This window comes from Crotalus tigris, unplaced genomic scaffold, assembly GCF_016545835.1.
Source record: "Crotalus tigris isolate CLP2741 ecotype Arizona unplaced genomic scaffold, ASM1654583v1 scf7180000019601.482383, whole genome shotgun sequence".
Classification (NCBI taxonomy): Eukaryota; Metazoa; Chordata; class Lepidosauria; order Squamata; family Viperidae; genus Crotalus; species Crotalus tigris.
The window spans coordinates 218879-231282 of NW_024097617.1; the positions used below are offsets into that span (position 1 = coordinate 218879).

General features: G+C 46.7%; 1 protein-coding gene across 3 annotated transcripts in view; it reads right to left on the minus strand.

Annotated features, from left to right (window-relative positions):
- Positions 1 to 1467: 1467 nt before the first annotated feature.
- Positions 1468 to 12404, minus strand: part of LOC120317338 (bactericidal permeability-increasing protein-like) — a 46402-nt gene continuing 35465 nt past the window's right edge. For 2 of the 3 annotated variants that reach the window (XM_039363867.1, XM_039363868.1), the window contains 7 exons: positions 11985 to 12161; positions 8587 to 8646; positions 7856 to 8023; positions 6177 to 6265; positions 4241 to 4283; positions 2170 to 2430; positions 1468 to 1722 (listed from right to left, as the gene is read on the minus strand). In XM_039363867.1, the coding sequence (XP_039219801.1) occupies positions 1576 to 1722; positions 2170 to 2430; positions 4241 to 4283; positions 6177 to 6265; positions 7856 to 8023; positions 8587 to 8646; positions 11985 to 12161 (945 nt within the window). In that variant the 3' untranslated portion in view covers positions 1468 to 1575. The remainder of the gene's footprint in view (positions 1723 to 2169; positions 2431 to 4240; positions 4284 to 6176; positions 6266 to 7855; positions 8024 to 8586; positions 8647 to 11984; positions 12162 to 12404) is intronic. The other variant, XM_039363869.1, reaches the window with a different exon arrangement.

The following is a 12404-nucleotide window of genomic DNA, read 5'->3' on the forward strand; positions in this document are numbered from 1 at the left end:
GGGACAGTGGAAGTTGCAATCCAAGGTAAGCTTAGTTTTTTTCCAAATTCCTGGCAGGTGGAAGAGAAATTTGGGAAAGATGTAGAATAGAATAGAATAGAATAGAATAGAATAGAATAGAATAGAATAGAATAGAATAGAAGAGTTGGGTGGGACCTTGGAGATCATCTAGTTCAACCCCCTGCTCAGACAGGAAACCCACTATCATTTCAAACAAATGGTTGTCCAATCTCTTCTTAATAACTTCCGGTGTTTTTGTAGATATCCTGCTAAAACCAGGGCCAGGCGCACGGTGCCACAAAGGAGCTACCTTCTGCAGAGCAACAATCCCTCCAGACTCTTGCAACTCCTGATTTGTTTTTTTTTTAAATTTCTTTCATTTGTTAAATTTATATGCCGCCCCTCTCACCGATCAGATGACTCTGGGCAGCATTTATTGCCATGAATTTCCTCTGCAGCCAAGAAAGCAGGAGACGGTGAGTTCTAGACCAGCTGGGTGACTGTGGACCAATCACTGGGAGACGGTGAGTTCTAGTCCCGCCTTAGGCACGAAAGCTGGCTGGGTGACTGTGGGCCAATCACTGGGAGACGGTGAGTTCTAGTCCCGCCTTAGGCACGAAAGCCGGTTGGGTGACTGTGGGCCAATCACCAGGAGACAGTGAGTTCTAGTCCTGCCTTATGCATGAAAGCTAGGTCGGTGACTGTGGGCCAATCACCAGGAGACGGTGAGTTCTAGTCCCGCCTTAGGCACGAAAGCCGGCTGGGTGACTTAGGGCCAATCATTGGGAGACAGTGAGTTCTAGTCCTGCCTTGCACATGAAAGCTAGGTAGGTGACTGTGGGCCAATCACCAGGAGACGATGAGTTCTAGTCCCGCCTTGGCACGAAAACCGGCTGGGTGACTGTGGGCCAATCACCAGGAGGTGGTGAGTTCTAGTCACGCCTTAGACATGAAACCCAGCTGGGTGACTTAGGGCCAATCATTGGGAGATGGTGAGTTCTAGTCCCGCCTTACGCATGAAAGCTAGGTAGTCCCATTTTAGGCATGAAAACCAGCTAGGTGACTTTGGGCCAATCACCAGGAGACGGTGAGTTCTAGTCCCGCCTTAGACATGAAACCCAGCTGGGTGACTTAGGGCCAATCATTAGGAGACGGTGAGTTCTAGACCAACTGGGTGACTGTGGGCCAATCACTAGGAGACAGTGAGTTTTAGTCCCGCCTTAGGCACGAAAGCCGGCTGGGTGACTGTGGGCCAATCACCAGGAGGTAGTGAGTTCTAGTTCCGCCTTAGACATGAAACCCAGCTGGGTGACTTAGGGCCAATCGTTGGGAGACGGTGAGTTCTAGTCCCGCCTTAGGCCTGAAAGCCAGGTGGATGATTTGGGCCAGACCCTTTTTCTGAGCCCTAGGAAGGAGGCAATGACAAACCAAGAAAATCTTGCAAGTAAACTGTGAGGACTAATCAGCTGTGGTTGAACAGAAGAAGATGGGGGGCGTGGGGGGGGTGGAGATAATTTTAGTGTTTTATGTCCCAAACGGCCCCCAAGATTTCAGGGTCTCTGCGGCTGCTGCAGCTCAAGCAGGGGACGGGGGGATTTCCCGTTTTTTGCTCCCTCCTTCTTCGACTCTGTCTGCTCGTCCCGCGACCCACAGAACCGGATTTGGAAGAGGAAGCTGCAGGGGAAGAGGAAGCTGCAGGTCTGTTTTTATCAGCATGTATCCCTGCAGGGAGGAAAAGAAACACATGGAGGTAACATTTAACACTAGGGGGTTGGACTAGAAGACCTCTAAAGTCCCTCCCAACTCAGATATTCTATTCTATTCTATTCTATTCTATTCTATTCTATTCCATTCTATTCCATTCCATTCCATTCCATTTTCTATTCCATTCCATTTTCTATTCCATTCCATTTTCTATTCTATTCTATTCTATTCTATTCCATTCCATTCTATTCTATTCTATTCTATTCTATTCTATTCTATTCTATTCTATTCTATTCTATTCCATTCCATTTTCTATTCTATTCTATTCTATTCTATTCTACTCTACTCTATTCTATTCTATTCCATTCCATTCCATTTTCTATTCTCAGCATCTTTTTTACATCATGGTGACCAAAACTGGATGGAGGATTCTATCCCCCCCGACTCCCTTGCTTAGGTACCCACCTCATGCATGGAGACTTCAGGGTCCACCAGGCTGGCCCCGTAGATGTTGGGAAGCAGCTTTCCTGCTCGGAGCTTCCCTAAGAAAAGAGGAAGGATGGTCCTAAGGGAGAAAAACGGCCTCCAAGAAGCCGGGGCTCCCAGCTCCAGCCAAAGGGAGGGGTGCACCCCTTGGGAAAATGGGGAGGTGGGTCCGGACTCACTGTTCAGCCCTGCTAAGGCCACATGCCCAGCCAGCTTCAGGAGAGTCTCCAGAGAGAACAGCTGTGCAAGAAAAACAGCCCAGTTAGGCCCAGAATTATGGAATTGTGACTTATTTCAGTCGGAATAGAGCTGGAAGGGACCTTGGAGGTCATCTAGTCCAGCCCCCTGCTCAATCAATCAATCAATCAATCAATTAATCAGAATAGAAGGGACCTTGGAGGTCTTCTAGTCCAGCCCCCTGCTCAATCAATCAATCAATCAATTAATCAGAACAGCTGGAAGGGACCTTGGAGGTCGTCTAGTCCAGCCCCCTGCTCAATCAATCAATCAATTAATCAGAACAGCTGGAAGGGACCTTGGAGGTCTTCTAGTCCAGCCCCCTGCTCAATCATTCATTCAATCAATCAATAAATCAATCAATCAGAACAGAGCTGGAAGGGACCTTGGAGGTCTTCTAGTCCAGCCCCCTGCTCAATCATTCATTCAATCAATCAATAAATCAATCAATCAGAACAGAGCTGGAAGGGACCTTGGAGGTCTTCTAGTCCAGCCCCCTGCTCAATCATTCATTCATTCAATCAATCAATCAATCAATCAATCAGAACAGAGCTGGAAGGGACCTTGGAGGTCTTCTAGTCTAGCCCTCTGCTCAATCATTCATTCAATCAATCAATCAATCAGAATAGAGCTGAAAGGGACCTTGGAGGTCTTCTAGTCTAGCCCCCTGCTCAATCAATCAATCAGAACAGCTGGAAGGGACCTTGGAGGTCTTCTAGTCCAGCCCCTGCTCAAGCAGGAGATCCTATATTAACATTCCAGATAGGGAAATGTCATTTCGTAATTATGAAATTATGAAACCAGAATGATGAAAACTGGCAATGATGAGGGTAGTCCATAGGGAGGAGGTCGGAAAAACAACACGGCGGCAATCAAAGGCAGGCAGCCCTCATTTAGTGACCATTTGAAGTTGCAACGGCACCGGAAAAAAGGGACCAATGACTGTTTTTCACACTTGCGACCGTGATGACATCCCCAGGGGGTCCTGCGATCGACATTTTCACCGTTGCTAGGCAACTGGTTGCCACGTTGCTAAGGGAGAGTGTTGTTAAATGAGTTCTGCCTCATTTTATGACCTTTCTTCCCACGGTCATTAACCGAGTAGACGGCCGTGGTTAAGCGAGTGAAAGGGTCGTGACGTGAATTTGACTTCCCCGTCGACTTTGCTGATCAGTCGGTTACCAAAGGGGATCACATGACATGGCAGGAGGAGAAGGCAGTCCTCAACTTACAACGGTTCATTTTGCGACCGTTCAAAGTCACAACAGAAGGGGGGGCGAAAAAGTCCCTCGTCGCCGTTTTTCACCTTTACGACCGTTGCGGCATCCCCCAGGGTCACGTGATCAAAATCCAGACGCTTGGCAACTGGCTTGTACTTACGATGGTTGCAGCGTCCCCCGGGGTCACGCAATCTTCCTTTTGCGACCTTTTGACAAGCCAAGTCAGTGGGGGAAGCCGGATTCGCTTAACGACTGGGTGATTAACTTGGCAAGCGCATTGATTCACTTAACAACCGAGGCAAGAAAGGTCGTACAACGGGGAAAAACTCACTTAATACAAGTCTCGCTTAGCAACATAAATGTTTGGCTCCATTATAACTCGAGGATCACCTGTAATTTGCTTCACCACACATCGGTTCTGAGATAGGGGATATCTCAGTTAACGACTGCCTTGCTTAGCAATAGAAGGATGGTCGTAAGATGAGGACTACCTATGTTTAAGGAGATCCAAATGGGGCAGAGACTCTCACTCAAGCACGCTCCAGTCAGTCCCCGCAGTGAATTTTTTTCTGCTCGCACTCTGACTCACTCACCTTGATCTCACCGATCCTGGACCACTCCTGAGACAAGCGCAAACTGTGGGGGACACAAGACGACAGGAAATCTTGACCAAAGGCTCTTTCTACAGCAGTGGTTCTCAACCTTTTTAATGCCGCGACCCCCAACCGGTCGTAAGTCGAGGACTACTCAACCGGTCGTAAGTCGAGGACTACTCAACTGGTGCAGCACCGTTTGCAGAATGGGACTTTTGGCGGGCTCAGCAGGGCAGAGACAGCCTGGACAATTCCTATTAGCTTTTGAAAGCCAATAGAATGAGACTCTATTCAAGAGAGTCTCTTCTATTGGCTTTCAAAAGCCAATAGAATAAAAGGGAGGAGCACAGCTAAGGAAAAGGGGAAAAAAATGGTGGACTGCGTTGTTTGGCGACCCCCGTGAAATGGTCGTTCGACCCCAAATGGGGTCCCGACCCACAGGTTGAGAACCACTGTTCTACAGCCTCAAGGGAGCCCACCGCCAACCCATGGCCCCCGTCCCACATTGAGCTGCGCCTGGGATTCCCATGGAGCACTGAGGCTAAAATACACAAAGAACAGTTGCTGGAATTGGGTCTGTCTAGTTTAAGGAAGAGAAGGACAAGGGGGACATGATAGCAAGCTTCCAGTATCTCAGGGGCTGCCCCAAAGAAGAGGGAGTCAAGTTACTCTCCAAAGCACCTGAAGGCAGGACAAGAAGCAACAGGTGGAAACTGATCAAGGAGAGAAGCAACCTGGAATTATGGAGAAACTTCCTGACAGTGAGGACAAGTAACCAGTGGAACAACCTGCCTCCAGAAACTGTGAATGCTCCAACACTGGAAGTTTTTAAGAAGAGACTGGACAGCCGTTTGTCTGAAATGGTATAGGGTTTCCTGGCTGAGCAGGGGGTTGGACTAGATGACCTCCAAGGTCCCTTCCAACTTGATTATTGAATTTTTTATTCTTTGTTCTGTTCTATATTCTATTCTATTCTATATTTTATTCAATTCTATTCATTCTATTTTCTATTTTTTTTATTCTATTCTATACTATTTTCTATTCCTGTTCTGTGTTCTATTGCGTTCTATGTTCTGTGCTATATTCTATTCTACTGTAATTTCTATATTCCATTCATTCCATTTTCTATTTTGTTTTCTATATTCTATTCTATTCTATTCTATTCTATTCTATTCTATTCTATTCTATTCTATTCTATTTTCTGTTCTATTCTATTATGTTCTATGTACTATATTCTATTCTATGTTCTATATTTTCTATTTTCTATTCTATTCTATTTTCTATTCTATTCTATTCTATTCTATTTTCTGTTCTATTCTATTATGTTCTATGTACTATATTCTATTCTATGTTCTATATTTTCTATTTTCTATTTTCTATTCTATTTTCTATTCTATTCTATTCTATTCTATTCTATTCTATTCTCTTTGAATTTTGATCACGTGACCCCTGGGAAAGCCTCAACAGCCATAAGTGTAAAAAAATGGCCGTAAGCCACTAATAATAATAATAATAAAGTTGGAAGGCACTCTGGAGGTCATCTAGTCTATCTCCCTGCTCAGGCAGGAAACCCTATACCATTTCAAACAAATGGTTATCCAGCCTCTTCTTTAAAGCCTCCAGTGTCAGAGCATTCACAGCTTCTGGAGGTAGGTCATTCAGCGTCACTGGAAGTTTGAACGGTCACTAAATGAACTGCCGTTAAGTTGAGGACTCTCTGTCCCTGCCGGTCGGCAAGCCCCTTCGGTTTTATCACCCGAGCGACGGACGCTGCCTCCGTTTCTAAAATCTGGCCGTTTTAAGCCCCAGTTTTCGGTGCCCTCCTAACCGCTCCGCTCCATGAGCGGTCGTAAGTCCGAGGACTGCAGGAAAACGGAGGAGGAGAAAGGCTTTGGGACGGCGGGTGGGGAAGGGGTGCGAGGGGAGGGAGACTCACTCTTTCAGGGCCAACGAGCCCCCCACCTTGGCCAAGGAATCGCCCGAACGGACGGCTTCCAGGGAGATCTGCCCGGTGAGGTCGCAGTCCTGGGAGAGTCGGAGGGAAACGTAGTTCAGGTGCAGAAGAGTCCGGAGCACCTACTCCACGGTGTAGGGGAAGCAAGATGGGCTGCCTGAGTAGTGGGGAGGGGGGGTCTCATGGGGTCTCTGAAGGCAGCCAGACCTTCTGGAAATACTCGAAGTGCACGGGATCAAGTAAGACCATGCCTGACGTGCATGCGTGTTCTATGCATGTTCACTGGTCCTTTCTGTGTTGGGGGCCTCCTTCTGTCTTTCCCATCCTCCTCCTCTTCTGTCCTTCTTCTTTTCTCCTGCTCCTTCCTCTTCTCTTTCCCCTCCTTCCTCCTCCCCTTCCTCCTCCTCCTCTCCCCTTTCTCCTCTTCCTCCTATTTCCTATTTCTTCCACCTCTTCTTCTTCTCCTCCTCCTCCTCCACCTTCCTCTTCCTCCTCCCCCTCCCGATTCCCTCCTTCTCCTCTCCTCTTACTCTTTTCTCCTCCTTTCTCCTGTTTTCTCTTCCACCTCTTCTCTTCCTCTCCTTCTCCTCTTCTCTTCCTCCTCTCTCCTGTTTCATCCTCCATCTCCTCCTCTTCTCTCCCTTCTCCTTCCCCTCCCTATTTCCTCTTTCTCCTTCTCCTCTCTATTTCCTCCTCCACCTCTTCTCTTCCTTTCCTTCTCCTCCTCTCTCCCATTTCCTCCATCTCTTCTCTTCCTTTTTCCCTTCTCTTCCTCCACCTCCTTCCTCTTCCTCCTCCTCTCTCCTGTTTCATCCATCTCTTCCTCTTCTCTTCCTCCCCTTACCCCTCCCTCCTATTTCCTCTTTCTCTTCCTCCTCTCTATTTCTTCCTCCACCTCTTGTCTTCCTTCTTCTCTTCTCTTCTCTTCCTCCTCCTCCTCTTCCTCCTTCTCCTATTTCCTCCTCCACCTTTCTTCTGTTCCTCCTCCTCCTCTCTATTTACTCCTCCATCTCTTCTCCTCTTCCTCCTCCACTTCCTCTTCCTTCTTCTTTTCTCTTTCTCCTCTCTATTTCCTCCTCCGTCTCTTCTTCTCTTCCTCCCCTGCCTCTCCTATTTCCTCCTCCTCTTCCTTCTTCTCTTCTCTTCCTCCTCTCTATTTACTCCTCCATCTCTTCTCCTCTTCCTCCTCCACTTCCTCTTCCTTCTTCTTTTCTCTTTCTCCTCTCTATTTCCTCCTCCGTCTCTTCTTCTCTTCCTCCCCTGCCTCTCCTATTTCCTCCTCCTCTTCCTTCTTCTCTTCTCTTCCTCCTCTCTATTTCCTCCTCCGTCTCTTCTCCTCTTCTTCCCCTGCCTCTCCTATTTCCTCCTCCACCTCCTCTTCCTTCTTCTCTTCTCTTCCTCCTCTCTCTTTCCTCCTCCATCTCTTCTCCTCTTCCTCCCCTGCCTCTCCTATTTCCTCCTCCTCCTCCTCTTCCTTCTTCTCTTCTCTTCCTCCTCTCTATTTCCCCCTCCATCTCTTCTCCTCTTCTTCCCCCTCCCTCCTGTTTCCTCCTCTTCTTCTCCCTCCCTTTCTTTCTAATCTGACAGAACTGCTTAGCCGAGTGTCATCTCCGCCCGGCTCCTTCCGTGCAGCTCCCTCCTTTCCCTGCTCCGATGCTTACCACGCTGAGGGTGAAGACGGGCACCAGGCTGCTGTCGGGCAGGACCACAAAGGCCTCCGCCCGGCCCAGGATGCTGACATCCAGGCCCTCGGGGTGGAAGTGCAGCTTCGGCTCCTTCCGCGCTTCCAGGTGCAGCTCCATGGGGCTCTCCGGAAACTGCCTCTTCAGCTGGAGAGGAAGAAGAGCAGAGGCTGCAGATCCACCCGAGATCCACAGATCCCCCGCCAGCTATCTCGCCCGGCCCGATTCCCCCCCCAACCCATCCGTTCTCTTTTTTTTTTAAATGAGAAAACGTTTATCGATTTTCTCATTTTCCATTTAAATATTTGAAAAGCAAAAATTCAGTAACGCACAAATATCTTTAGTACCAATCTCAAACCTATTACATTAAATATTTCCTCTCTTTCCCCCCTGGTATTTACTACCTCCTATTTAAATTAATACCCATTCTTATGATGTTGATGAAATAAAAATAGCTTTCTGACGTTGATCAATCATGTTTCGTTTATACCTATCCTCGTTGTTTTTTAACCTTCAATCTTTTTTAGACCGTCCATGTCCTGGTTAGTTTTCCCCAGTTTTGCGTTTCCCATTCATATTTAAACGTAACGTTGAATATTTATAATTTCCAAGTTTTAAACAACCCCCAATTCCCTTTCTCGCAATTCGTCACAAAATCTAATCTTTCAGGATACGCGTCTTAACTATTTGAACCCATCCGTTTTTCTTACCTCGGGAAAAAATGATCCAACGTTTTGGGTGTTCAAGCGAAACGGGACCTCTTTGGGTATCTGAAAGGGGAAATAGATTCGTTGAGGACCTAGAACAGTGGTTCTCCACCTTTTTAATGCCGTGACCCCAACCGGTCATAAGTTGAGGACTACTCAACCGGTCTTAAGTCGAGGACTACTCAACGGTGCAGCACCGTTTGCAGGATGGGACTTTTGGCGGGCTCAGCAGGGCAGAGACAGCCTGGACAATTCCTATTGGCTTTTGAAAGCCAATAGAATTAGACTCTGTTCAAGAAAGTCTATTCGATTGGCTTTCAAAAGCCAATAGAATAAAAGGGAGGAGCACAGCTAAGGAAAAGGGGGGGAAAATGGCGGACTGCGTTGTTTGGCGACCCCCGAGAAATGGTCGTTCGACCCCAAATGGGGTCCCGACCCACAGGTTGAGAACCACTGACCTAGAAGAACAGAGCTGGAAGGAGCCTCGGAGGTCATCAAGTCTGACCCCCACTGCTCAAGCAGGAGACCCTATACCATTTTGGACAAAGGGCTCTCCCGTCTCTTCTTAAAAACCTCCCTGGATGTAGCACCCACAGGTTTTTTTTCTGTTTTACAGTAACAGATAGTCCTCGACTTATGACGTCAATTGGGAGCGACGCTTCGGTCGCAGTTCACGAGGCACCCGCCCAATCAGTCTTGAGTTTTACGGCCTTTTTTTTTTTTTAGGGCACCCATGAAGTGAACCGCTTGGTTGCAAGTCCAAATCACGTGGCCGTTAAAGCGAGTTGGTCCGTCGTTAAGTGGCAACTGACTCGTATTTAGGACCGTCCCGCAGTATCCTGAGGGGGGGGTGTCACGTGATCTCCGTTTCTGACAAGCAAAGTCAACGGGGGAAGCCCAGATTGGCTGAACGACTACGTCACTCGCTTAACAACTGCGGTGATCCAGTTAAGAGCTGTAGTAAGGAAAGTCATAAAATGGAGCCAAACTCACTTAACGAATGTCTCGCTTAGCAACAGAAACTTTGGGCTCAGTTATGGTTATAGGCGTTGGTCATCCCTTCAAAAGAGGAAGGTATCTTTGGATGACCAAAGAGGCCCTCTTTGTTGTTGTTGTTGTTGTTGTTATTAATAATAATAATAATAATAACGGTATAATCATTGTCTGAATAATACAAAGACTCAAAGACTCTCTAAAAGAAGGCAAATGACCAGCTGTCTACAAGGAGTATAAACATACAAGGAACGGTTGCTGGAATTGTCTATGTCTAGTTTAATGAAGAGAAGGACGAGGGGCGACATGACTAACAAAATGAAATTCAATGGTGAAAAAAGCAAGGTTCTACATTTAGGCAAGAAAAACCAAATGCACAAGTACAGCATAGGTGGCACCATGCTCAATAGTAGTAACTGTGAGAGGGACCTCGGAGTCCTAGTAGACAATCACTTAAATATGAGCCAGCAGCTGCCAAAAAGGCCAACACAGTGCTAGGCTGCATTAACAGAGGGATAGAATCAAGATCACGCGAAGTATTAATACCACTCTTCAATGCCTTGGTAATGCCACACTTGGAATACTGCATACAGTTTTGGTCACCACGATGTAAAAAAGATGTTGAGACTCTAGAAAGAGTACAGAGAAGAGCAACAAAGATGATTAGGGGACTGGAGCTAAAACATATAAGGAATGGTTGCTAGAATTGGGTATGTCTAGTTTAACGAAGAGAAGGACAAGGGGGGACATGATAGCAGTATTCCAATATCTCAGGGGCTGCCATAAAGAAGAGGGAATTAAGCTATTTTCCAAAGCACCTGAAGGCAGGACAAGAAGCAACGGGTGGAAACTCATCAAGGAGAGAAGCAACCGAGAACTAAGGAGAAACTTCCTGACAGTGAGAACAATTAATCAGTGGAACAGCTTGCCTCCAGAAGCAGTAAATGCTCCAACACTGGAAGTTTTTAAGAAGAGACTGGACAGCCATTTGTCCGAAATGGTGTAGGGTTTCCTGCCCGAGCAGGGGGTTGGACTAGATGACCTCCAAGGTCCCTTCCAACTTTACTATTATTATTATTATATCAGCCTTCCAGTATCTCAGGGGCTGCCCCAAAGAAGAGGCAGTCAAGCTCTTCTCCAAAGCACCTGAAGGCAGGAGAAGAAGCAATGGATGGAAACTCATCAAGGAGAGAAGCAACCTAGAACTAAGGAGAAACTTCCTGACAGTTAGAACAATTAACCAGTGGAACAACCTGCCACCAGAAGTGGTTAATGCTCCAACATTGGAAGTTTTTAAGAAGAGACTGGACAGCCATTTGTCTGAAATGGTCAAGAGTTTCCTGGCTGAGCAGGGGGTTGGACTAGATGACCTCCAAGGTCCCTTCCAACATCATCATCATCATCATCATCATTATTATTATTATTATTATTATTATTATTGATCATCGCACAGTCAGCCAGATGTTCAGACTGGATTTGGCATTTTGTCTACCTATCGAGTCCTTACCCAGGACCTGGGATAGGCAGATGTGGATGTTTGATGGTATTACAGATATCGTCGCAAGATGGAAGCAGTTCCTAGTAAGGCCGCCTTTTGCAATTGACTAATAGTGAATTTGTCAATGCCAATGGTGTTCAAGTGGTGCTCCAGTTGTTTTGGGATTGCACCCAAAGCGCCTATGACTATTGGTACCACCCTTGCTTGCTTTTGCCACAGTCTTTCTATTTCTATTTGTAGGTCTTTGTATTGTGTTATCTTCTCCAATTCTTTCTCTTCTATTCTGCTATCTCCAGGCTCTGTCACATCCACTATCCAGACTTTTTTGTCTTTCTTATCGACAATTGTTAAGTCTGGGGTGTTATGTTGCAGGTGCTTGTCTGTTTGAATTCTGAAGTCCCAGAGCAGTTTAATTTTATCATTTTCCATGACTTTCTCTATTTTATGATCTCACCAGTTTTTGCTTACAGGCAAATGATATTTTTTGCCCATCTTCCAATGCACCATTGTTGCTACTTTATTATTATTATTATTATTATTATTATTATTATTATTGGTCATCGCACAGGCAGCCAGATGTTCAGACTGGATTTGGCATTTTGTCTACCTATCGAGTTCCTTACCATTATTATTATTATTATTATTATTATTATTATTATTATTATTAACCCTCCCTTCCCCACCATCCAGTCTCAAAATCTGGAGAAGCTTCTGGGATGAGAAGCGAAAGGTCTTCAAAGGAAAAACAAGGACGTCCAGTTGCCCCCTTCAACAAAGCACCTTAGGGATGGCTTGGACGACCCACTTGTAGGACAAGCCCCGTCCTCTACTTCTGGTGGGTCAAGGTGGGAAGAAGATACGAAAGAGTCATTCCTCCTTGGAGCTGGGATAATCCCCGGAGAACCCTTACCGTCTTGTCGGTGTATTTCACCCGGAACATATTTCCCGTGAAGTACACAAAGGCCGCTGAGTTGACCAGAAAATCGGAGACCCCGATGACAAACATGGAGTGGGACCCGTCAGGTAGGAGGATGGGGGTCGGCCTGAGGGGGCTTCTTTCACGCTCCTGCACCGAGAAGAACTCCCCCTGAAAGACGAGAGGAAAAACGGGGAGGTCAGTCCCGTCTCTTTCAACTGGTGGGTCAACTCAATGCCGTGTGTGACGTTCTCCACGTGGAGGAGGAGGAGGAGGAGGAGGAGGAGAAGGGGAGGAGTAACAACAACAACAAGGTTGGAAGGGACCTTGGAGGTCATCTAGTCCAACCCCCTGCTCAGGCAAGAAACCCTCTGCCGTTTCAGACTTCTTCAGGAGAAAAGGAGGAGAGAAAGA